This window comes from Pecten maximus, chromosome 5 (assembly GCF_902652985.1).
Source record: "Pecten maximus chromosome 5, xPecMax1.1, whole genome shotgun sequence".
Classification (NCBI taxonomy): Eukaryota; Metazoa; Mollusca; class Bivalvia; order Pectinida; family Pectinidae; genus Pecten; species Pecten maximus.
The window spans coordinates 33,463,970-33,490,797 of record NC_047019.1 but is presented as its reverse complement, the minus strand read 5'-3'; the positions used below and the strand labels follow the sequence as shown (position 1 = coordinate 33,490,797).

Sequence of the window (26,828 nt, the reverse complement as noted above, 5' to 3'; positions counted from 1 at the left end):
AGTCTGAAAGTACAAAATCTAACTCAGAAGTAGAAAAATAAATTACAAACTTAATCGGATGCTGTTCATTCCAAGATGGCGGACCACCATGATCGGATAGAAGTGCACTTTAAGCTACACAATCAATTATTGATATGTGTAATCTGACATCCGATTTTAAGCGATATCATGTTTACTCTCAACGCTCTATGATATTTACAAAAACAAAGGAAAACTTCATTTACGTCACGGACTGGTCTCCCAAAATTAAGCAGAAAATGTTTCGGATTGTCCGATTCAGCGATGTCACGTGGAAAATGTAAGAAGGAATCTGGATAGCCAATACTTTTATGTTGTATGAAGAAATTCGTAAGTGACACCACTTTAAAAAGTTTTGAATGAGTTATATCACCTAGTCGTGGGAATCAATACTAAAACGCCACACAGTATACATTGTATGTGGGGCGTCGCTTCGAACACGATATAAGTAGACATTCTATGTGGAAATACTCATTAATTTATTGTTTATTCAATCCAACAGACCCGAGGGTCCAATTACAGATTTGATACCAATACAAACAGAGGTATATTAAGATATCACAGGTACATATAAACAAATATAAAATGTGTAGCAGTCGTAAAATAAGGATCATTTAATACACGTTGCCTTCAGGCGAGATTTCAAAGAAGGCAAAGTACAATTAAATATACCGCCTAGGTCACCGGCGTTTCTATTAAAAGAAATTACTGCACGATTAACTGTACCAGAGACGTATACATACGTCTCTGACTGGTACAACTCTTGGAGAACGTAAACATCGTCTAGGAACTTAAATCACTATCTTTTCTTCTTAGAACAGACAATAAAAAAGTCCTTGAATACATTTAAAAAGGAAACAAATATCCATATAGTTCATTTCCGTCTACTTTCCAATGTAGGCAGGTTAAAATGTTAAAATAAATCAGAATAAGAATGACTTTGGAAAGTTAGCCTTACCAAAAATATATGAATCAATATAATACTTTTAAAAGTTGAAAAAATCAGAAACCCTCGGATTAACCTATTTGTGTGAGGTAATAATTTAACCACTGACCATCCATAACAAATGAAAAAAAAACTGAAGCAAGTCTATTTCCCGCGAAAAATCGACGGGGAGTAGTAACTGAACTCTCAGGGGCAATAACTCTATTTGGAGAAAGTCGCACATTGCGTTAATAATGAACAACACCAACTGTTTCACGACAATAACGGACTCGTCTTATCGTCAAAATAAGATGTTTATACCATAAATAACGATTATCAATAATCGAAACATGTACAACAATTCAGGACAAAAATTAGACGATGAAAGAACCAGCGGAAGTACAGTAACCGGATGTAGTACCAATTACTGCATTTAAAAAACACGAGATTTCACGACGAAGAGACTGGCCAACTTGACTACGTGCATCACGCACGTGCACAGGGCTATCTACAGAGGCGCAGCTACCCAGAGTTTACATTGGTATATAGAAGCTTATCAAAGATGCAATGCATCATTCGTTGAGATGAAACGTGTTTGTAATTAAGCCAAACGTTCGTTCGTTAAGTGCCTACAGTCACAGTACCTACTGGAAGAAAAACAAACTCAACTGATTTGCCCGTTATTTTTGAACTGGCTCGGTGGGTGAATTAGGTCTTGACCATTGATTTAATGCAAATTGTAGTATTTCAAATGTGATAATGCATGCATTTGATTAAAAGTTAATAATACATGTAATTCCTGTATTAAAGCCATGCAAATAAGCAAAAGCCAGTGTTGGTATGTTACGTAATTAGCTATGTTTCGATTGGCTGCCATTTTGCGCAACGAATCCACAGGTGAACAAAATGTGTTTGCTAAAATCGCAGGTCCCCGACTCGTTTTATAAAATAATAAAATTTTAGAGTACATATTTATTTGTACTCTTATGTATGTTATCATTTTATAAAACGAGTCGGGCACCTGTGCTAGGATAAGTTTTCATCTGCTCTCGGGACTACAAGGCAATGCTTTTTATATTTTTTTGAAATTGCCTTTATTTAAAAAAAAACTTGTTCTGAATGGTCTTTGACTCGTGAATTTAAAAAAGATGTTATAATCTCTGGGAAGGCTGGAGAAGTGAAGATTGACTTATGAATTTATTAGTTCTATAGCACTGACTTGGATGGGAACTCCCACAATAATGCAAACTCTTTATATGAAAGCTTTTTCTTTTCACAGTTACATTATTGCTGCTCAAGGGTCCAGTAACATGACTTTGTGCTTGCTTTAATTGTACCTTTTTGCACATCAGGTCAGGTCAGCTCTTTGGAATGACAATGTGATCTGAGTCGATCAAGAAATAAAAGAGACACTCATGTCGACTTTATGCTGCAAGTTTTTAGAGCTTTATACATTTTTTTTCATGATTTTATTCTACCATTGCTTACAAATATTTACATTGACATCACAATTCAACTTGTCTGGTTGGACATGTCTTATTTCATTTTCTGATTTGTCCGATAATGATTTTTATTTGCCTCGGGACAGGCAGGGCTGTAGCCATGGGAATGCACAATAACAATTGTCTTTCACAAAATATTTCACTAAGGTGTTGTGGTATCTTATCTAAAATTGTCGTTGAGGTGACTATGCTTCCTGTAGTCCTGTGCTAACAGTTGCTGTAAAATGTCTTTAGTAAGATTTGCTTAATTTATAAGATTTCTTTTATTAAGCAAATGCTTCAGCAATACATTTTGTTTTCTTTTAGCAGATTTTTGTAACTACATTTATGTGAAGGATGTACAGGCACAGTGACACTGACATTGTGTTGAATTTTAAGATCATACATTGACACAATAAACAAGTGTAAGATGTGCAAATCACTATTTTACATTAGATTTTATTTCCATCATAAGTGAAATAAATACTGAATCAGCTCTTTTCATAAGGAAAATATTGAATATTTTTGAAGTAGAATTAACTTCTTAGAGATGACCTTATTCCTAAAAAATTACTCATCAATCAACAAGTTGCCTTTTTACAGACCACATGTGTATTAGCTTATGACCGAATGAATCGATCATGACAATAAATTATATCAAACAACTCCCATCACCTTAGGCCTTACTTTCGTAAAATGTTTATGACTCCAAAATCAAGTGTCCACACTTATACAAGAAGTAAAATGTAATCAACGGCGGTAAAATGCTTGAAGCTTACCGCACCTGAACTTCACCAACAAAATTCCTTCACGTGAAATTCATGTAAAAACCTTATGTGAATTTCACTTTTTTGCCCATATCACATGAAGGTGAAAACGAGGAGGGATTTTGCCTGTGTACTATAATTCTGGATTTGAAATGCTATGATGGTGCTCGTGGTCCGTCCGTGAACAATCCTTTGCATTGTTATTTCTAAAAAAAATTATTACAGGTGATATTCCTCAAATTTCATGTGTAGGTTCCCTAGTAACTACTAGTGCCAATTCGATTTCGATTTTTGATCAGAAAAACAAAATGGCTGACAGGCAGCCATCTTAGATTTTGAAAATTGAAGTTTGTTATAACTTTTTATTGAAAAGAACTGGAGGAATGTTTCTCAAACTTCACAAGTAGGTTCCACTAGTTCTTGTTATCAGATTATTAAGAGGAAAAGAAGAAAGAAAGGAAAAATCAAGAGAAGATCGGTCTGACATTGAATCAATAAAGATCAATCAATTCAAGATCCCTCTGGGAACTCCTGTTAAAATGACTAATTCAAAACTTATATTGATTGAAATAAAAAAAAAAAATAAAAATATTGTGACTGCATATAGCTGGTACTGTTAAGCATGTGTCTTGAATATATTGAGCTGCATGAAAATTCTGAAAAACTGCATGAACCAATGGCTAACTGACATTGCATGGAATTCACATTTACCTTTTCAGTTTCATCAAATGAAGTGGCAAAGTTGGTAGACGTTGCAGTGTAGCTGTTCTTTAAGAGTTATCCTTAAATATGACTACACCGAATTCAGAATCAAATTCACAGGACATGTCGGGTATGTAGACATGCTTATCTTCCAACCCTTCATTGATCCTCCATTTAGACATCTGTACATGGAAGGCCTGAGGGCAATAAGAATGCTTCTACTCATTTGCCTGACCATACTTCTTATTTTCCAGGGCACACTGTATACCGGTAGTCATTCATTTAATTTCTGGGATGGCAGTGTGGTATAATCACTCAATTTGCTCACATCCATAGTGTTGTCAGGTCTTTTACAATTAGAGTTGTAGGACTTCATTTTAGTGTTGTCTGTAAAAAGCAGGCGACATATATGTATCACTGTCAGTGGCGGTATTGTCTGCATATAGATTTCTATGCATTTATGTCATCTTGGGCCCATCAAACTCTAACTTCATGCAGATCTTCCTTAACAAAAGTGCTTGCTTGGGATTGCTTTTCAGGTCTAAATGTCAAAGGTCAAGGTCACTGTTACTAAAAATAGAAAATTTGTTTTCTTATAATAACTCGCGCAGGTGACACATCCACTTCTATTTGAATTCTTGTTTGGTTATTTAAAGCAATTAATGTTTTCCAAAGACAAAACCATGCATGTATATAGTTTATAAAATGCCATTATTTATTTTTGCAATCCACAATACAATTCCAGATATTCTTCAACAATTAACCCTTTCAACCCTAAGAAACTTCAGTGGACTCTGCCATTCTTTTATAATTTGAAGTCCAATATGGTCACTAGGGGTGAAAGAGTTAAAGGTAATTTAGAGTATGAGGCATCACATTTTTTGGTCCTTTAATATAGTTGCAAAAAAACAGAAAGTGATATGACATTTGCACTTAATACTGATGACAATCTATCGATTGTTGAAACTTTAATGAAATGTAACACTTCCTATTTTAGCCCAGGGAGGTCAGATTTCTGCCCCGCTGACTCTGCCACAGGGAATGGGACTCCAGACCATGCCAATAATGTTGTCAGTTAGCCTTCCTGAAAAGGACATGGAAAATAACAAATTGGGTATGTTAAATACAGAATTGACATGTAAATGCATACTTTTTGGACTAGTTTAACTTTGAAAGGTGGTTTTCATTTCAAGACAGTGCTGGAAGGACCTGTGCTTTTGGATAGTAAAAACAATGTGTTGGTTTGCTTAGAGTGTTTACAATTATTGTAATTTAAAGATGCACCACAACAAATTTCTGTTTAAAATTTAAGAATAATATTGTGAGAATGCAAATTTGTATTGCCTAAATGTATATATTTTTTTACTATTTCTAAAAGTAAAGATATTTTACTTGGATATTGGTGGTAATTCTTGTTGTTCAGTAATAGGGAGTATTTATCAGGAATCTGCATTATATTTTCCTTTGCATTATATCATGAAAATGTGAAAAAAAATGCACAGAATTGAGATTTATGATGCATTACATAAGTTTTTATCATAAGTCATTGCTGTTATGGTTTCTTTCAGGTGTGTTGCCTCCTGTACTTCAATTGATCCAACAAAGTGGATTACAAACCCTGTCACAGATCTTCCCACAAGTTGCACCACCCCTAACTAACTCCTCCCAGGCTACCCCAATCCAAGACTATACCACATCTAGTCCAGCCCATCCCAATGTAGCAACTGGCTCACCAGACACATCACTTAAACCGTCCGCCAGACCTTCATTGGATTTGTCATCTGTTCTCAAACTACAAAATTCAAGTGAATTAGTGTCGATTCAGAACCGATTATCGCTGGCAAACACCTCAATTAATAGTCTTGCTAATTTAGTTCAGGAATCAACAAACTCTCAGGTGCTACATTCCACTCAAACTCTGAATAATTCCTCAGAAGAGGGCAGTGGTAATAGACAGTCTGATGTTGTTCATCCATCACTTCCGTCCTCCCAGGCACCAGCAGCTCTACAAAACATGTCTGTGCCAGATGCAATAGCAGTTCATCTGGGCAGTGGAGAGTTTACCAGGTCAGATCTTATAAGCCCACATCTTGAGGCCCTAGTGTCTAATGCTACGTTCATCCAACAATGTGCTAATCAGGACCTAGCAAGTGGTCAATATTTGACCAATCAGGCCTCCCAGTTGACAAGCCACCAGCCAGCGAATACTCTTCAGACACACGGCCAACATGCAGGAGAACCGCTTCTGTCTGTGGGCAATCAGTGCCAACTGGCTTCTGACCTACAGAGCACATCGTTGCAGTCCAACATCCCGAGCCAGATGTTGTGTACAAGCACAGCATTAGGACATCAAACTGACGGAACAGAGCTGTCCTCTCAACACCAGGAGGCACCACAGTTAACTCAACATCACATAGAAGACATAAGTCTCACTCAACAAAAATGTAATGATGTAACCATTGGTAATGAGATGACTGTAGGTAAGCATTTGATGAAGGTCATTGTAATTTCATTAAAGATACAGGACTGTTTTTCTTTAGATTACAATTCAAATTGTTGTTGCAAATTAAGTTCAACCAAAGTAATCCTTGCTTGGAATTAATTGTCTTTTACATTTGGTGCAAAGGAAAAAATAAATACCTGTTAACTGATACTTGTTTTGATATTTATATTAAAACTGTTTAAAATCAGTTGAATGATTTTGCTATATGTTTTCAAAGTTGAGATAGGGAATGATATTTATATAATATAAGCAAGATCTCCGATATGTTGGGATATTAAAGTGATCCAATACTGCTGTATAGATAATGCTTTGACTTTACATACAGTAATGCAGATGAGATGATCTTTATTTGTTGTAGTTGGCTACAACCCTCAGGATTACTTACAAATGCAGACAAGCCTGGCAACGGCAGCTTATATACCTTTACGAGAGGAACTATCAAATCAGGATCCTTCCACAGTGGCAGCCAGCTTGGCCAGTCAGATTGAGGCCATCTCCAGTGCTATAACCAATCAGAGTGGGCTCATACAACTACCAACCACAGGACCCAACCCACAATGCCCCAGTCATCGTGAGAAATTATTGACATTTCAGCTATGTCATTTTGAAATTGAAAAATAGGAAACCAGTTAAGAAATTAGTTTTGCTATAAAAAGATTCCAATTTATTGTTTATCAGTTCAGAAAGGCAAATAACCAAAGAGTGACTATCGTTGACTTTCGTTATTGATGACTATGTATATGAATAGATTTGTAATTGTTTGTATTTTAAACAAAACAAGTTGGTCAATTGTATGGGCCATAATAAATCTTGCGGTCAGTGATCTGTTGTGACTTCAAAAGCCTTGTGATGCCTTAATGACGCCTTTAGGGGAAAATATGTTTTGTATCTAGCTCAGATGGCAGAAATTGGTATTGGAAGGTGAATTTCAGGATACACCAAAATTTAACACAGAGGTGATGGAAATGCCATATTTAGACACACCAAATAAAACCTCAATGTTTTTACGTAAAATGCATCCAAAATTATCCAACACCAAAATATCCCATTAAAATATAAAATAAAAGATCGTATTTAAAAATCCACTGGAAAATAGAGGTCAAGTTAGATAAACTGGTATAATCGTATCCCTCTTGGACACTGCAGTAATCTTTTGTTGACTATTTTTACAGTGGTTGATCTGGTGTTGAAACTAGCTGGAAAGCGGGATGCAAACATACCTCATGAAACTACTGCTGTGACGGTCAGCATCCCAGTGGAGCCTGTGACAGGGGCTGGTCTGGCGATACCAGAAGTTTTTGTATCCTGTAAGTCTGACATGTATCGAATGACTATACATCAGATGATGTATTGTGACATCTTGTGAATGTCTCATTGAAAAGATAATGTCAACATCATCAATGCCATTAATAATATACCTTTACCTAATGTAGAAATTTATTTGTTATGCCCTACAGTAAAATGGGATGGGGGGGGGGCATATATTGTTGTCCATGTCCGTCCTGTCTCATCAATTCATGCCGTGTCTGGTCTCTAGCAACTGCATTTGACAGATTTTGGTAAAACTTTATAAAGGTCAAGTATGAGTATACACCTGTTGAGTGACCACAGTGACCTAACTGGTGAAGGCCAGTTTGATGGTCACTCTCAAACTAGTCATAATGCGCAGCGATATTTTGTAAAGAAACTATGTCTGACCAAAATGACCTGTTGTTATTTTTACTTGTGTGTTGTTTTATATGTGGTTTGTTCATGGGTTTTTTGTATTTTCAACATTTGATTTTTCAGTTTAGTTTCTTTTTTAGCCCACCATCATCAGATGGTGGGCTATTCAAATCGCCCTGCGTCCGTGGTCCGTCCGTCCGTCCCTCCGTCCCTCCGTCCGTCCGTCCGTAAACAATTCTTGTTATCGCTATTTCTCAGAAAGTACTGAAGGGATCTTTCTCAAATTCCATATGTTAGTTCCCCTTGGTGCCTAGTTATGCATATCGCATTTTGAGACCTATCAGAAAACAACATGGCCGACAGGCAGCCATCTTGGATTTTGACAATTGAAGTTTGTTATCGCTATTTCTCATAAAGTACTGAAGGGATCTTACTCAAATTCCATATGTAAGTTCCCCTTGGTGCCTAGTTATGCATATCGCATTTTGAGACCTATCAGAAAACAACATGGCCGACAGGCAGCCATCTTGGATTTTGACAATTGAAGTTTGTTATCGCTATTTCTCATAAAGTACTGAAGGGATCTTTCTCAAATTTCATATCTAGGTTCCCCTTGGTGCCTAGTTATGCATATTGGATTTTGAAACCAATCCAAAAACAACATGGCCGACAGGCAGCCATCTTGGATTTTGACAATTGAAGTTTGTTATCTCTATTTCTCAGAAAGAATTGAAGGGATCTTTCTCAAATTTCATATGTAGGTTCCCCATGGTGCCTTGTTATGCATATCGCATTTTGAGACCTATCGGAAAACAACATGGCCGACAGGCAGCCATCTTGGATTTTGACAATTGAAGTTTGTTATCGCTATTATCGCTATTTCTCAGGAAGTACAGAAGGGATCTTTCTCAAATTCCATATGTAGGTTGCCCTCTGTGCCTAGTTATGCATATCGCATTTTGGGACTTATAGGAAAACAACATGGCTGACAGGCAGCCATCTTGGATTTTGACAATTGAAGTTTGTTATCTCTATTTCTCAGAAAGGACTGAAAGGATCTTTCTCAAATTTCATATATAGGTTCCCCTTGGTGCCTAGTTATGCATATCGCATTTTGAGACCTATCGGAAAACAACATGGCCGACAGGCAGCCATCTTGGATTTTGACAATTGAAGTTTGTTATCTCTATTTCTCAGAAAGAATTGAAGGGATCTTTCTCAAATTTCATATGTAGGTTCCCCATGGTGCCTTGTTATGCATATCGCATTTTGAGACCTATCAGAAAACAACATGGCCGACAGGCAGCCATCTTGGATTTTGATAATTGAAGTTTGTTATCGCTATTTCTCAGGAAGTACTGAAGGGATCTTTCTCAAATTCCATATGTAGGTTCCCCTTGGTGCCTAGTTATGCATATCGCATTTTGGGACTTATAGGAAAACAACATGGCTGACAGGCAGCCATCTTGGATTTTGACAATTGAAGTTTGTTATCTCTATTTCTCAGAAAGGACTGAAAGGATCTTTCTCAAATTTCATATATAGGTTCCCCTTGGTGCCTAGTTATGCATATCGCATTTTGAGACCTATCGGAAAACAACATGGCCGACAGGCAGCCATCTTGGATTTTGACAATTGAAGTTTGTTATTGCTATTTCTGAGAAAGCAATGAAGGGATCTTTCTCAAATTTCATTTGTAGGTTCCCCTCGATGCCTAGTTATGCATATTGCATTTTGAGACCAATCGGAAAACAACATGGCCGACAGGCAGCCATCTTGGATTTTGACAATTGAAGTTTGTTATCTCTATTTCTCAGAAAGGACTGAAGGGATCTTTCTCAAATTTCATATATAGGTTCCCCTTGGTGCCTAGTTATGCATATTGCATATTGAGACCAATCCTTAAACAACATGGCCGACAGGCAGCCATCTTGGATTTTGACAATTGAAGTTTGTTATCGCTATTTCTGAGAAAGCAATGAAGGGATCTTTCTCAAATTTCATATGTAGTTTTCCCTCGATGCCTAGTTATGCATATTGCATTTTGAGACCAATCGGAAAACAACATGGCCGACAGGCAGCCTCTTGGATTTTGACAATGGAAGTTTGTTATAGCTATTTATCAGAAATTGCTGAAGGGATCTTTCTGAAATTTCATTTGTAGGTTGCCCTCTGTGCCTAGTTATGCATATTGGATTTTGAGACCAGTCAGAAAACAACCTGGCTGACAGGCAGCCATCTTGGATTTTGACAATTGAAGTTTGTTATCGCTATTTTACAGAAGGTACTGAAGGGATCTTTCTCAAATTTCATATATAGGTTCCCCTTGGTCCCTGGTGTTGCATTTTGGGACCAATCCGAAAACAACATGGCTGACAGACAGCCATTATAGCTAAATCTTAAATTTTATATATAGGTTCCCCTTGTTTGAAAAGTACTAGAGGGCTGTTTCTGAATTTACACAGATTAGTAAGACTTAGAGGAAGGGAAAAGTAGGGAAAAGATCAATCTGACATGGAACCTATAAAGATCATTCAATGGTGGGCGCCAAGATCCCTCTGGGATCTCTTGTTTCAATTCTACTACGTATACATTTATCGTCATAATCCTTGCTGGCAACATTAATAATCGATTGTTGATGATTGTTATCAGACAATGTTCAATGAGATACTCAAACAACCGATCCATTCGGTTTAATTCAGATATATATGTAAATAGGTTTGATAAGCTTGATATTTAGACACTTTTAATAGCATTCTTTTATGGATTCTAGTAAAACATAGGTCATATGGCAGTGTGGTCGTTCATGTTTTACAGACATTTTCTAGTTAAATGTAGGATGAAACATTGTCCAGCATTACAGTAGGTAGGCCTTGTCATGTGATAGTTATGCAGTCTTTATAGTCAGTGGTTGCAGTTGATAATCCAGTTTTGAAACTAGTTTGTGTTAAGGTAGCTAGAAAGTACAGTGTGTAATTGAGATTGTCTTTAACTAAAATGTAGACTAAAAAGTACAGAAATATAAAAAGGGTAAAATTTAGTATACCTCTGGTATGTACACTGTATAGATATCGAGGCTTAATGTTTGTGATATGTAACGATCAATGTATCTGATGTTTAATTGGATGTAGTAGTCTGAAGTGTATTATATTGTTTATGTGTTGTAGTCTGTGTGGGATGTGATTCTGCATCAGAGACGACCCCATGTCTGGTCCATGACACGGAGTACAGTGCCATTGTGGACAGTCCCATACCAAGCAAAGCTCGGGCTTCTCTCCCAACCTGTCTCTGTCTGAAGTCTTCAGAGACAATACTACAGAATGTTACAGGTAAACTTCTATTAGGCCTGTCAAATTTAGATAAAGTGCTTTCTTGTTGAATGGCTTTTTTCTCTCGATTCAAATGTTGCATTTTTAGCCCACCATCATCAGATGGTGGGCTATTCAAATCGCCCTGCGTCCGTGGTCCGTTGTCCGTCCGTCCGTCCGTCCCTCCGTCCGTCCGTAAACAATTCTTGTTATCGCTATTTCTCGGAAAGTAATGAAGGGATCTTTCTCAAATTTCATATGTAGGTTCCCCTTGGTACCTAGTTATGCATATTGCATTTTGAGACCAATCGGAAAACAACATGGCCGACAGGCAGCCATCTTGGATTTGACAATTGAAGTTTGTTATCGCTAATTCTCAGAAAGCACTGAAGGGATCTTTCCAAAATTTCATATGTAGGTTCCTCTTGGTGCGTAGTTATGCATATTGCATTTTGAGACCAATCGGAAAACAACATGGCCGACAGGCAGCCATCTTGGATTTCGACAATTGAAGTTTGTTATCGCGATTCCTCATAAAGTACTGAATGGATCTTTCTTAAATTTCATATTTAGGTTCCCCTTGATGCTTAGTTATGCATATTGCATTTTAAGACTAATCGGAAAACAACATGGCCGACAGGCAGCCATCTTGGATTTCGACAATTGAAGTTTGTTATCGCTATTTCTAAGAAACTAATGAAGGGATCTTACTGAAATTTCATATGTAGGTTCCCCGCGGTGTCTAGTTATGCATATTGCATTTTGAGACCAATCAGAAAACAACATGGCCGACAGGCAGCCATCTTGGATTTTGACAATTGAAGTTTGTTATCACTATTTCTGAGAAAGTACCGAAGGTATCTTTCCCAAATTTCATATGTAGGTTCCCCTCGGTGCTTATTTATGCATATTGCATTTTGAGACTGATCGGAAAACAACATGGCTGACAGGCAGCCATCTTGGATTTCGACAATTGAAATTTGTTATCGCTATTTCTAAGAAACTAATGAAGGGATATTCCTGAAATTTCATATCTAGGTTCCCCCTGGTGCCTAGTTATGCATATTGCATTTTGAGACCAATCGGAAAACAACATGGCCAACAGGCAGCCATCTTGGATTTTGACAATTGAAGTTTGTTATCGCTATTTCTCAGAAAGCGCAGAAGGGATCTTTCTCAAATTTCACATGTAGGTTCCTCTTGGTGCTTAGTTATGCATATTGCATTTTGAGACCAATCGGAAAACAACATGGCCGACAGGCAGCCATCTTGGATTTTGACAATTGAAGTTTGTTATCGCTATTTCTCAGAAAGTAATGAAGGGATCTTTCTCAAATTTCATATGTAGGTTCCCCTTGGTACCTAGTTATGCATATTGCATTTTGAGACCAATCCGAAAACAACATGGCCGACAGGCAGCTATCTTGGATTTTGACAATTGAAGTTTGTTATCGCTAATTCTCAGAAAGCACTGAAGGGATCTTTCTCAAATTTCATATGTAGGTTCCCCTCAGTGCCTAGTTTTGCATATTGGGACCAATCTAAAAACAACATGGTCGACAGACAGCCATTATCGCTAAATCTTAAATTTTATATATAGGTTCCCCTTGTTTGAAAAGTACTAGCTATAGAGGGCTGTTTCTGAATTTACACAGATTAATAAGACTTAGAGGAAGGGAAAAGTAGAGAAAAGATCAATCTGACATGGAACCTATGAAGATCATTCAATGGTGGGCGCCAAGATCCCTCTGGTTTTTTTTTAGTGTGAATATTTTTCTTTTCATTTTAAACATACAATACAATTTACAACACATCAAACAATACAACAGTACTCAGGACAAAGGGAAACTTTTCGGAATACTTTGTTAATCCACATGCATGTATATCAGGAAATATACATTCCATTCTTATCTTGTAGTACATTGTGAGAAAATGATTAATTTGAATGATGTCAGTTTATTATTATATCATTAAGTATTTCACATTTGCAGGTCTGGGTTTGTACTTCAGATTCAAATGTTGATAAATGCTATAAAGTTGCTGGTGCTAGGAAAACAAAGTTTCTCCACATGAGCTTTTCTAGCATTATGAAGCTTATTAGCTCGCCTCTAGAAGTAAGGGGAAGGTTTTGTTGTAATTTTACGTATGAGTAATTTTTGAAAAATAAAAAATGAAATGTACATTGAAACATTTGGGACTTAGATGTTTCATGTCAAATCTACTAATAACATTGATATCTGCATTCCAGTTGGTTAACCCACAGTCCCCTTTATACCAGTGTGTGGTATAGTGATATATAATATAGATTCCAGTTGGTAAACCCACCCCCTAATACTAGTGTGTGGTATAGTGATATATAATATAGATTCCAGTTGGTAAACCCACAGTCCCCTTTATACCAGTGTGTGGTATAGTGATATATAATATAGATTCCAGTTGGTAAACCCACCCCCTAATACTAGTGTGTGGTATAGTGATATATAATATAGATTCCAGTTGGTGAACCCACAGTCCCCTTTATACCAGTGTGTGGTATAGTGATATATAATATAGATTCCAGTTGGTAAACCCACCCCCTAATACTAGTGTGTGGTATAGTGATATATAATATAGATTCCAGTTGGTGAACCCACAGTCCCCTTTATACCAGTGTGTGGTATAGTGATATATGATATAGATTCCAGTTGGTAAACCCACCCCCTAATACTAGTGTGTGGTATAGTGATATATAATATAGATTCCAGTTGGTGAACCCACAGTCCCCTTTATACCAGTGTGTGGTATAGTGATATATAATATAGATTCCAGTTGGTAAACCCACCCCCTAATACTAGTGTGTGGTATAGTGATATATAATATAGATTCCAGTTGGTAAACCCACCCCCTAATACTAGTGTGTGGTATAGTGATATATAATATAGATTCCAGTTGGTTAACCCACAGTCCCCTTTATACCAGTGTGTGGTATAGTGATATATAATATAGATTCCAGTTGGTAAACCCACCCCCTAATACTAGTGTGTGGTATAGTGATATATAATATAGATTCCAGTTGGTAAACCCACCCCCTAATACTAGTGTGTGGTATAGTGATATATAATATAGATTCCAGTTGGTTAACCCACAGTCCCCTTTATACCAGTGTGTGGTATAGTGATATATAATATAGATTCCAGTTGGTAAACCCACCCCCTAATACTAGTGTGTGGTATAGTGATATATAATATAGATTCCAGTTGGTAAACCCACCCCCTAATACTAGTGTGTGGTATAGTGATATATAATATAGATTCCAGTTGGTAAACCCACCCCCTAATACTAGTGTGTGGTATAGTGATATATAATATAGATTCCAGTTGGTAAACCCACCCCCTAATACTAGTGTGTGGTATAGTGATATATAATATAGATTCCAGTTGGTAAACCCACCCCCTAATACTAGTGTGTGGTATAGTGATATAGTGAAGTCTCCCCCCCTCCCCTAATTAGAGTGTGAGCTGTAGTGACACAACATAGATTCCAGTTGTGAACCCACTCCCTAATGCTTGTACGTATATGGTATTGTGACATACAGTCAAACATCTATGATTCAAACATTGTTGATTTGATTTTCTCACTTATCAAACTTTTTGCTTGGTCTCCTCGAATTTTCTCATTATCTAATACTACTAATGAACCTATGTATGATTTAAATTCATACAAATTGAAGTTTTCAATGTAAAAGTTTTTTAAGGACCGTTAGCTATGATAATATAGGTAATTGACATCTCGTGATTCGATTAAAAAATGTACCTGCACTGACCACTGCACAGGTGTTTTTCTGAAACCAGCGGCAAGATTACACACCTTACAAAAACGCCTTGACTGACATTAGGGGTTACAATAGCGTTTGTTGTCATTTTAAACCAGCAAAAGATTGGCAAAGCCATAGTTATATGATATCTGCCACAACTATTGTACCACAATAAACGATGGTATAAAATTTTACATGAGTCATCAAGCATGTGGAGGCAGTTGGCTGCCACTTTTGTTTGTGTGTATACAGTAGTAATTACTGAACAACAGTTAACTGAATTTTAGAACCATTCTTTTCTTCATTTAAGCAAAAAATTTAGAAAAAAGAAAAAATGATGTTATTGGTTTAATACAAAATATATTCATTTAAAATATTAATGTCAAGAATATGCATTTCATCTTTAATAAAATGAAAGTAATTAAATTACCTGTATTATTTCAAAACATTTTGATAAAGAATTTCCTTTTCTTTTGATTTTTTTGCCATGTTTGCTTTTTTATGATTTTTTCTTTTCTCTTGTTATTGTTTTTAATCTACTGCAGTCAACTTATGCTACATTTGTATATCAGCCAGCGCCCTGTCCTTTATCAATCCTAGCTGGAACACTGCTTATGTTAGTGCTTTAATATATGTTTGTCACAGAACAGTTAATAGCTCTAGCTAGAATTCTGTTGATATATTTTGATAGGCACCTGTTTATATTAAATGTCAAAATTATTTGATTTCAGGTGTGTGGGCAAAAGTGAAGCTCAAAGCTAAAAGCAAATTTGGACCTTTGGTGGGAAAAATAAGTTCCTCTGCTCCTGGCGAGTCAAAACTTGGTTCTCTTCCAGAGTTTAAGGTAATTGTTGCACACAGTTCTAATTAACATCAAAATTTTCTAGATTCCTATATCTCTTATTTGTTTGTAAACTCCTTGGCAGATTTGAGTTTGAGTATATTGTTAGTCTTGAATTGTAGGTCATCTACAGTAACAAGGTGGATCAATATGATTTGGAGGATGAGCAGGAATGTAACTGGCTCAAATTCGTACAGATGGCACGAACTGAGGCAGCCCAGAACATGGTTGTCACACAATTGGGGTCCGAGATCTTCTTCTTTACCACAAAAGAGGTGTATCCTGGGGAGGAACTATTCTTCTGGTACTCCAAGGACTATGCTCGCTTTCTAGGTATGGTAAATATTAACTCACCACAAGTACCGTATTTGACCTAATAAGGGCGCCTACCCTAATAAGGGCACCCCTACCTTTTTTCAAGGAAATAAATCTTTGACTGAGTGTCAAAATGGTGTTCAAAAGTAATAATTCATGTGAAATATTTTGCTACTTTATGTGTTCAATTTTCTTCAACAAATTAAGTAACTGAAACACATGTTTTCGCCACATTTTGTGAATTCCTACAGGCTACAGATGACATGTCAGTGCAAAGAGCACCCAAAACTAAACACACATACAAATAATAACTTACCATCTTTATTTGAAGATAAAGTAAAGACTTCATTCTTGTTGATAAATAACTTTTGTTCAGAACAGAAAGCTAGTAAAAGACATTGTAAATCAATTATTAGGTCAAAGAAAACGATGTCTGATATGATCTGGGAAATCACCTGTTTCTATAAATAGAACACAAAAGAGTTCCATTTGAACATAAATGGTGGAACACACGTTCTCTGGTCTAAAGATCAGCTGGCATGGTTAACAAGTTTACAGGAGTATTCAAGAGATGTTTAAGCTTAATATATGATAATGAATAGATATCTTCATCTGGAATATTTTTATGACTGAATATTTTACCGTTTCCACAACCTTGGGTATTCTGCTATAAGGCATAGTCTGTTTCATAAAACTTCAGAATAACTAATCTTCATAAGGGCGCCCCCACTGTCAATTACCCGCGCCCTGCGCCCTTATTAGGTCAAATACGGTATGCAAATTCTGTTGGTACTAGCTTTAACAAAATAATTTTCACAGCTTCTGAAGTTCCTGTATTTACATTTTTTTGTTCAGTGGTAATCGTGGAATCACATGGAAGTAAACACAGCAAAAATGATATGCAATGTAATGACTTTGGCTTGTAAAGTCAATTAGGTTATTGTTCTCTGACACAAAAAGTAAAAAAAATGGTAGCGTTATTTGGATGAATAAATCCACACTCATTTTACCAGAAACACCTAACTTCTACATGTGGATGATGTCTCAAGGCAGGAATAACTACAGAGCTTAGTCAGAATTCATGGATTACAGGAGAAATAGGTATTACTCATGGAATGGGAGCTTTAGGTTTTACTTGTAGGAGAAATTGGGTATTACGTATAGTGATAAAATAACAGTTTAGATTTTGACATTTTGAAAAAGGCTTTAAAACAATCATTTATTGCCTAGTTGCAGATAAATTTTAGACGTGTTGTAACCATTTGGAGCTAGCATAGCGTATTTTGAAGTAATTTAATGATAGTAACTACATAGAGATTATTGATTTGTTAGTTTCAAACAATATTTTATATTAAAGGAGTACCTGTCAGTCCAGAAACAAAGAAGATAAAAACATGTTATGTGTGTGGTAAGGTGTTCGTTGGACGTCTAAACCTGAGGGCTCACCAGAAACTTCTACATGCAGATGTGGTGAAAAGGAAGTGGAATTGTAACATGTGTGAGCAGGGATTCACATCCTCAGCCAAGCTCAATGACCACATGAACATTCATATGGGGATCAAGCCACACACGTGTCAGATCTGTGGGAAACGGTTCACAGACCAAAGTAACCTCAGACAACATTTGCTGACTCACAGTAGTAAGTTAATAGAATAATAGATAAGGTTACCTTGAGGAAATAGAATAATAGATAAGATTACCTTAAGGAAACATATTTAATTTGGAGAATATTGTTACACTTTTGGTTAATTGAAAATGATGACTTTGAACATTGATACTCGACATACTATGAAGTATAAATAACTGAACCAGCTTATTAAACAATCATATATGGGAAATGTTTTATTGCAAGATTATACAGAATAAATAGGCTTCAAAATTAAACCATGGCCGACCTAGTTAAAAAAGAATGTTATTTACCTCTATAGGTTTCTGATCTCAAAATATATACCTGTTCTTGTCTACACTCCTGAGATATGCCACGGCAAATGATTGGTTCCTTTCTAAAAAATAAAAAAAAAATAAAACAAAAAACAAAAAAACTGATCATTCACAAGTCTTGTTCCGGTCATAAAAAAGTGACCAATCACGAAATGATGGCACTTGTTTTTTGTTTTGAAGATTGTATAAGACCTACAATGATTAAGATTATAGATTAACATGTTTGTACGATGCATATACACACATAAATCTGTCCACCATACTTTGATTTTGTCATAGTATACAAATGCATTTAAATGGCCCAGAGAAAGAGAGGTATTAATGATAATTGTAGTAGACTCCTGATATGTTTTCGACTCCCCATAATGAGATTTGACTCGGGGATTGAAGGGAAATGTCTACTTGACTATATTTTGAGAAATGCAGATTTGACTTCTGAAATTGCTTAACATCAAGGCTCAAATGAATACCCAGAAAATAGGAATGCCCAGAAAAGATAACTTTTAGATTTTGACTGTTATTTTTTGCAGATGTGAAGAGGTTTTCTTGTACTCAGTGTGGTAATCAGTTCCGTCAGAAGATCCATCTTCAGACACACATGTTGACACATACAGGAGAGAAAAATCTGCAGTGTAGCTTCTGCGTAAAGAAGTTTGCACGTGAATCAGACCGAAAACAGCATCAGTATCAACACACGAAGGAAAAGATTTATCAATGTATGGACTGCAACAAAATATTCTACAAACTTCAGAACTACAAACGACATGCACTGATGCATACAGGGGAAAAAAATCATGCATGTCCCAAGTGTCAGAAACGATTCTACACCAAATACCATTTACAGCGTCATTCTAAAATCTGCAAAGGAGCTACAACGAAAATCTATCTCAACAAACACGAGAAAAATCTCAATTTAGAAGAAATAGCTAATGAACTGACAGCAGGTCCCTCTGCATCCAGGACTCTGGGGAACAGTACTGCTACTTCATAAACGTCTTCTTCCGAAAGCCAATGTGTTATAATTTCGTATGTATGTGTTCTTTAATTATGGAAGATCCTGCATCTTAATCCTGAATCCTGCATCTAAGAAGTCTGCCACTTTGTCCAAATCTCTCCTACTTAAACAACAGATTTCTGTGCCTTCTACATCAAGCTACTCAACACCAAAAGGAAAATGTACTTGATATCATGATTGGTAAGTGTATCGAAAGAAACGATTGTCCATCTTTATGACTGTTAAGTATATCAAAGGAAACGATTTTCCAACTCAATGACAGTTAAGGAAATGACTGTCAATCTTAATGACAGTTAAGGAAACAACTGTCTATCTTAATGACAGTTAAGGAAACAACTCCATCTTAATGACAGTAAAGGAAGCAACTGTTCATCTTAATGACAGTTAAGGAAAAAACTCCATCTTAATGACAGTTAAGGAAAAGACTCCATCTTAATGACAGTTAAGGAAACGGCTGTTCATCTTAATGACAGTTAAGGAAATGACTCCATCTTAATGACAATTAAGGAAATGACTCCATCTTAATGACAGTTAAGAAAACGGTTGTTCATCTTAATGAAGGTTAAGGAAACAACGGTCCATCTTAATGACATTTAAGTATAGAAGATTTAAAGTATCAATAGACTGGAGAACTGTGGGTAAGATGCGCTGCATTTCATTGGTAGGATGAACATATTTCATTGATATTCCTTCAAAGAATAATTCCAGGTTCCTTTTAATGTTTATCCTCAAGACGTGAATGAGCATATAACAAAGGATGTTTGATTCCTCAAAACTTGCAGATATTGCTGAGCTGTCATGCGTATCCAGGACAACCCTCCATGTCTACTAAACAGCAGTTTATCTGATGGTATAATCAACTCCAGGTAAGATTTTCTGATGTGTATAGGACATTTATAAAATGATACAAGCACTTCAATGATATTAACAACAGTGTGGAACTTCTTCAACTGTTTAATCTTCAGTTTATTTGGGATGAATTTTGTTTTTAACAGCTGAATACCATGAATTTGACAAGTTAAGAATTTATGTAATGTAATTGGGTCAATCTATTTCCTATACTCCAGATAGGCTCTCCTAGGCCTTGGTCATTCAGGCCTGTTTTATATGTTCTTTGTCAGCAGAAACTCTACAGTCTCTGGTCAACAAAGCTTATATGACATAACTTCCATTAGAACAACCCGCTTAATGATAGTCATCAAATGCCAAGATTAACTGATCAACAGCGATTTATTTAGATAAAGTCTGAAGACATGAATATAAACACAGTGATGTTTTACAGTAACGGTAAAACACAAATGTAATGTACTCAAAAGTTGTCTATCGCTAGCCTATTTAACAACTTTCCCTCTGATTCACTCTTCTGACATGATTTATGAAGTGTATGGTCCTTTTCAAATGCCCTTTGATTATGTAACACACCTTTACAGTACCTATAAATCTGCTATCTTAATCACTGATGTAAACAATGACCTATATTAGACAATTGACATGATCAGGGAAAGCCCTGCTAAAAATAGACTAGTTCCCCCTTCCACAAGACATTAGGTTTGGTTCCCTAGAAAAAAATAGGAATAAATTCACACCTGAATCTGATAAGCGGTTCTGAGACCTAAAAGTAACTGTACTCACAGGCTGCTGGGTCGTGACTGAAAATGGAATGTCAGTCCTGAGATTCATGTGCAGGGACCATAATTTGATTGGTTAACATCCACGTAATGTAAAAACATAAGCATCTGGTAACAGACATGTGCAATACAAAGCACTGGCAAAAGGCATGTTGTCTGGAAACACCAAGACAAGCAGACAAAATGACTTGCTACGCTGATAAATGTGACTGACAAAGGTAACTTGCATAGTTACAGTTCAGATTTGATTTATACAAATGATAAATTATATAATCATTGACAAATAATAGAGAGTTTGAACTTTTTAAAAACAATGTATTCAACAGACGTTAAATCTCACCATGCTCTCGATAAAACAAAGTACGTTTTCACCATTTAGACACAGTATGATTTGCTTAGAAACTATAACTTAAACTATAACAACCTAACAGAATTAGCCTATTACCCTACAAACTTACAATTAAATGCATAATCAATCAAATTAATAGATATTTTGTTTCACTTGTAAAACATTTGATTGTCCTTACAGTAAAGGTTCCAATCTGCTCAGTTGAACTATGAAACAGTTTGATAAATGGGCTGTCAACCGATCATCCATTGCTGGGATATTATCTTCCTATCAGTTGTGAACTTCCTCAAATCAAGTCCAAATATTGAAACATGACTAAATAAACACATGTATTAAATTATTAATGAAAAGTAATAGAACTTTATACTTCAAATAACAGATTTTGAAGAAGATAAGCTGAAAAACAGAACAAGCAGAGACTACGAACAAAGACTGAAGTTTAGCTGTGAAATTCCAGCAGAACAACATTAAGTGTTCCAGTGGAACAAAGACAGGAAGTGTTATGTAGATCAACAGCGCGATGGAAGTGAAAAGAACTGAAATTAATTGAATGCAAGAAAATAAGACAAGGAACACACAGGAAAGTAAAGCATGCTTTTCTTTACCAGTCCTCTCGGCAGAACATGTTTGTTTTGCTAATTGTTTATGTAAAACAAAAAGTTATTTATTCATGTTAAGTTTTTTATTTTGCTGAACCAAATTTTTTTAGATAATTTTAGTATGTGATTTATGTTAATAACAGATACATTTTTGGTAAAACAATGGAAATGAATAATAGATAAACAGTTGTAACATGGATCAGCAAAATAAAGACTCAACATTTTTTTGTAAAAAAAAGCAAGTTTTGTATAAATAAACAAAACTTGATAGCGGAGTCTAGCTGTTCATCACCATATCTGCTTAACATGCCATCACAAATCTAGCATTTTTAATGTTTTTGACCATTAGAAATAAACCTGTATGTTTCAAGTATCGAGATGATTTTCTATAAGTATAACTATCTATTGTGAAATGTATCTGAAAACAATTAAAAAAATTGTGTGAATGAACCATTTAAGGCTTAAGGCTTTGAACAGCTGGACCAGCTCATTTCAAGGACACATCTTACCAAGGGTTTATACAGTCTAATTGTGCAGGAATGTTGAAAAATAACCATAGAAAAATCTCGTTCTGTGTTTTGCTAACACTTTTTTTTTGAACTAAAGTATCAAAAAAAGTTAACATTTAAAGTTTTATGAAAAAGTTACCTTCACTCTTCAGTAGAAGACTTTGTAAAGAAAATCATATACTTTGCTGTTTACCACAGAACTTTTTCGTTTTTTTTTGCATTAAAAAATTTTTGTCTCGGTTTGTGTAAATGAAAATATCCCATTCACTAGCAAAGTAGTATTTACACAATAAGGATTATGTTTTATTTAACAAAAATGTGTCTGGCCTTCAGTAAGCTGTGTCCTGAGGTTTTAATGTAATCAACTGTAGTTATTAAATGAGGAGAAGAAAGCAGATTAAGAAAAAAGTATGTGATATTTGGTTGAAAGAGAAACTTATCTGTTTAGAAAAGAAATGATAATGAGTGAATGAGGTATGTAAGATTGTGTCAGGTTGGTGTGTTTGGATTATTGTTTATGAAAAAATTGGCACTGAACTGAAGCTGCTGATGTAAGGCTGGGAGTCTGGTATACTGAGAAGTATGATGACCATCGTTAGAATCGAACATCTATAGCGGAATAAATCACACGGTAAGTTCATCTTTTCCAGCAAATGTAGTGTTTATGAATATTTAGTATGCGTTTACTTTAAATAGTATGCGTTTACCTAAAATTTTTAAGGTTAATGTGTGTGACCCTGTCATTCTATTAGTTGGAGAATTCGTTTCCAAACAATAGTTTGGGTAGCTTTTCAACTACTCATGAAGTCTTATAGACACATTATCCAACCAAGAACTGTTTATTTTGGTGCTTTTCATATTATATATGACTTTAGAAAAAGATTTACCTCAAGTAGTCAGTTTGAACTTTAAAGGTTTATGAAGAACATTGGGGAAAAATTATCAGTGAAGTCCAATTTTTAACTTCCAACCCAATATTATGCCAGGTGTTAGTTACCTGGACATGTGATAAGTAATCTATATAAGGATTTTGGATATTGTATACATGGCGATTGAGACTTGCAATACTGTCTGCCCATTATACATCTGGTACTGAGATAAGTAGTATAACGCATCACCTGATAACATACAGAATCCATTATTAGGTTATTTACCTTTCAGGGTATAGATTCCCATCTATATGTTTCTCAATAAGTCGATTACAAGCAAGGGGTTTGCTTGTTAAACTTGGTCATTGACACTAGCATGACAGGGCATCTACTAACCCAATATCTTCAGTCAAAAACACAGCAAAATTGAATTTGACACAGATTTTTGCATGCCGTGTGTCAAGCTGTCACTTCACATTATGACCGTCAGTGTATATTGCCCCTACATATACCTGTATCCAGACACCTCTGTGTCAATTTAGAGTCGCTCAACTGTGACCAGGTCTGGCTGTTACTCACTAATTGTGGCATAGGTGTCAGTCACTCCTCTACCAACATTGTCTATGTTGTGCTCGGCCATCATATTTTGATCATTGAAATAAAAAAGGTATATTTGATTGCCATATCAAAAGACTTAACATCTACACAATTTTATGATAACTTGCAATCAAGGCTGTTACTAATAGATTGTAAGTAGGCATAGTCTGATGCATATGAAACATCCATTACAGCCATATTGTTGATGATAACCTGAATAACCTCACGTTACCTGTGCAGCAACTGCATTTGACAGGATGAGGAAGCATAAATCATTGATGTTATTTCATTTGACACTGAAATATAAAAATAGGATAAGTATAATATGCTGCTGAATATTTTTTCCAGAAAGTGATTTTTCAAATTGTTAACAAAATGTTTGCGTAAGACAGCGAGCCTTGAGCCTTACACTAGTTTTATCAATGGTCCGATTTTGTTATTGGAGAGCGTTTTTGACATGTTTCGGCTATAGGGTATCCATTATCAGAACAACTATCATTTATTGTGACGTCTAAGATACATATGTGAACATCAGAATTTGATGATGTGTGTGAGTACAAAAAAAAAAAAAAAAATCAGATGTGTAGAGGAAGTTGACAGTGTGTGATTAATCTTTTGAGTTATATATCCAGATACTGGTATAATCTAATTATGCTCAGGAGCTTAAATTATGACCTAATAATAGATCAACATTGTTGAAGTAGTAGATTTATTGTAACCACAGACAAATAAGAATAATGATGATCACAGGAATAAACATAGAGGTAACTACGTATCATGACCAATTAAATGTTATAAATGTTGAATCAGCAATGGATAATAGTTAATGGATTGAGTTTACAGTTCATTATCAGTTATTGGAAACAGATTTTATAAAAGTTTCTGGCTAAAACGTCCCTAATTGCTTTTCAGTGGGGTATGTTTAGGCTGGATGGTTCCATTGTATCCGTAAAGTTGGCAGTTGTAAAATGTTTCTGAAAAAAAAAAAAAAAAAATCCAATAATAATTTGCAAATAGACGATCCATATGGTTATACATAAGTAAAAGTATTAACATGTTGGCATTGACCTCTGTTCAGGATATCTTTAATTTCTTTCTCCCTTGTTTCCACAACCAAATTGGGAGTCATGAAATGTATTTTGAAAGAAAAAAAAATATATATATCGGTTGTAATTGGCAAATATAGCCAGTCAAAGTTACACATCAAAAAGAAAATTAACATGTTGGCAATGTCACTTTGGTGAAGTGACCTCTCTTCAGGATATCTTATATTTCTTTCTCCCTTGTTTCCACAACCAATTTGGGAGTTATGAAATGTATTTAAAAAAAAAATATATATATATATCCATTGTAATTGGCAAAAATAGCCAGCCTAGTTATACATAAAAAAAAATTAACATGTTGGCAATGTCACTTTGGTGAAGTGACCTCTCTTCAGGATATCTTTAATTTCTTTCTCCCTTGTTTCCACAACCAATTTGGGAGTTATGAAATGTATTTTGAAAAAAAAAGATAAATATATATCCATTGTAATTGGCAAAAATAGCCAGCCTAGTTATACATAATTTTTTTTTTACATGTTTGCAATGTCACTTTGGTGAAGTGACCTCTCTTCAGGATATCTTTAATTTCTTTCTCCCTTGTTTCCACAACCAATTTGGGAGTTATGAAATGTATTTTTTAAAAAAAGATCAATATATATCCATTGTAATTGGCAAAAATAGCCAGCCTAGTTATACATAATTTTTTTTTTACATGTTGGCAATGTCACTTTGGTGAAGTGACCTCTTCAGGATATCTTTAATTTCTTTCTCCCTTGTTTCCACAACCAATTTGGGAGTTATGAAATGTATTTTGAAAAAAAAAAGATAAATATATATCCATTGTAATTGGCAAAAATAGCCAGCCTAGTTATACATAATTTTTTTTTTACATGTTGGCAATGTCACTTTGGTGAAGTGACCTCTTCAGGATTTTTTTCTTTTATTTCTTTCTCCCTTGTTTCCAAAACCAAATTGGGAGTCATGAAATGTATTTAAAAAAAAAAATATATATATATATATTAGTCCAATTTTCTGGTAGAAATGCTGGCTTAAGAGATATAGAAAGCATATTACAATATACTAAATATAAATAACACACAAATTGGTTTGGGTGAACTTCAGACCATGATTTATTTGCATAATACATAATTATAACAGAGTAAAATAACAATAAGCAATATCATTATTTTTTGTAGTTAAAACTTAAACTATGGTCCTCCTACTACACTAATCACTATACACTACAAGTTAACAAATACTAAAACTACACATAAATAGATTTAATGGTGAATGATGATTTGAGGGTGGGCGGGTGGGAAATCTCAGGTTAGAGAAATCCTGCTGCTGAAGCTTTGCTAGAAAATTCTGAAGTGACCAGCATGTAGGAGGGGAACAGTCTGCTGACTGTTTCCCCTATGGGGGTTCACTCTAGCAGGGAAGTGTCCATCCCATTGGTCAAACAGATTACATATAACCAAATTTAGTCATCTGCTATTTGATCAGGGTGAGGCCTGCTTTATGTAATGTATGTGGCCCTGTTCACAGTTGGTGTCCCAGATGCCAGCTGACCCTTTATTTACACAACTGTAGCAGTTAATGTAAAGCAAGCTGGACCCCTACTAGTGAGGGATCTGGTTACTGGTGTAATGAGATCTAGACTCCCTTGTAATTTTATGCAGATAAAATTGCCCACCACTCAAAGTATTAATAACATATTAAACTAAATTAATATTCTCATATATATATTCGTTGTAATTAGCAAATATAGCCAGTCCAAGTCATATATTAAAAAAAATTACATGTTGGCAATGTCACGTTTTTGTACCATCAGCATCAAGGTTTGATATTGTCTTCCTTTTCCTTGTTCCCTGGTACCCTCCAATCACTGCTTTGCAAGATTCATTCTAAAATCCAGCTGGGTCCTCTTCTTAGGCCGACCAGACTTTGTTTTTTCCTCATG

At 35.5% G+C, this 26,828-nt stretch overlaps 1 protein-coding gene across 1 annotated transcript; it reads left to right on the top strand.

Annotated features, from left to right (window-relative positions):
- The first annotated feature begins 1,388 nt into the window (after positions 1-1,388).
- Positions 1,389-26,605, top strand: LOC117327844 (PR domain zinc finger protein 4-like). The gene is made up of 13 exons (XM_033885048.1): positions 1,389-1,484; positions 3,911-4,023; positions 4,891-5,007; positions 5,462-6,373; positions 6,755-6,967; positions 7,569-7,703; positions 11,229-11,390; positions 15,894-16,006; positions 16,126-16,336; positions 17,676-17,957; positions 18,790-19,454; positions 20,057-20,140; positions 21,631-26,605. Exons 2-11 carry the CDS (start codon positions 3,981-3,983, stop codon positions 19,248-19,250), a joined length of 2,649 nt encoding a protein of 882 aa, XP_033740939.1. The 5' UTR covers positions 1,389-1,484; positions 3,911-3,980; the 3' UTR covers positions 19,251-19,454; positions 20,057-20,140; positions 21,631-26,605.
- The last annotated feature ends 223 nt before the right edge of the window (positions 26,606-26,828 follow it).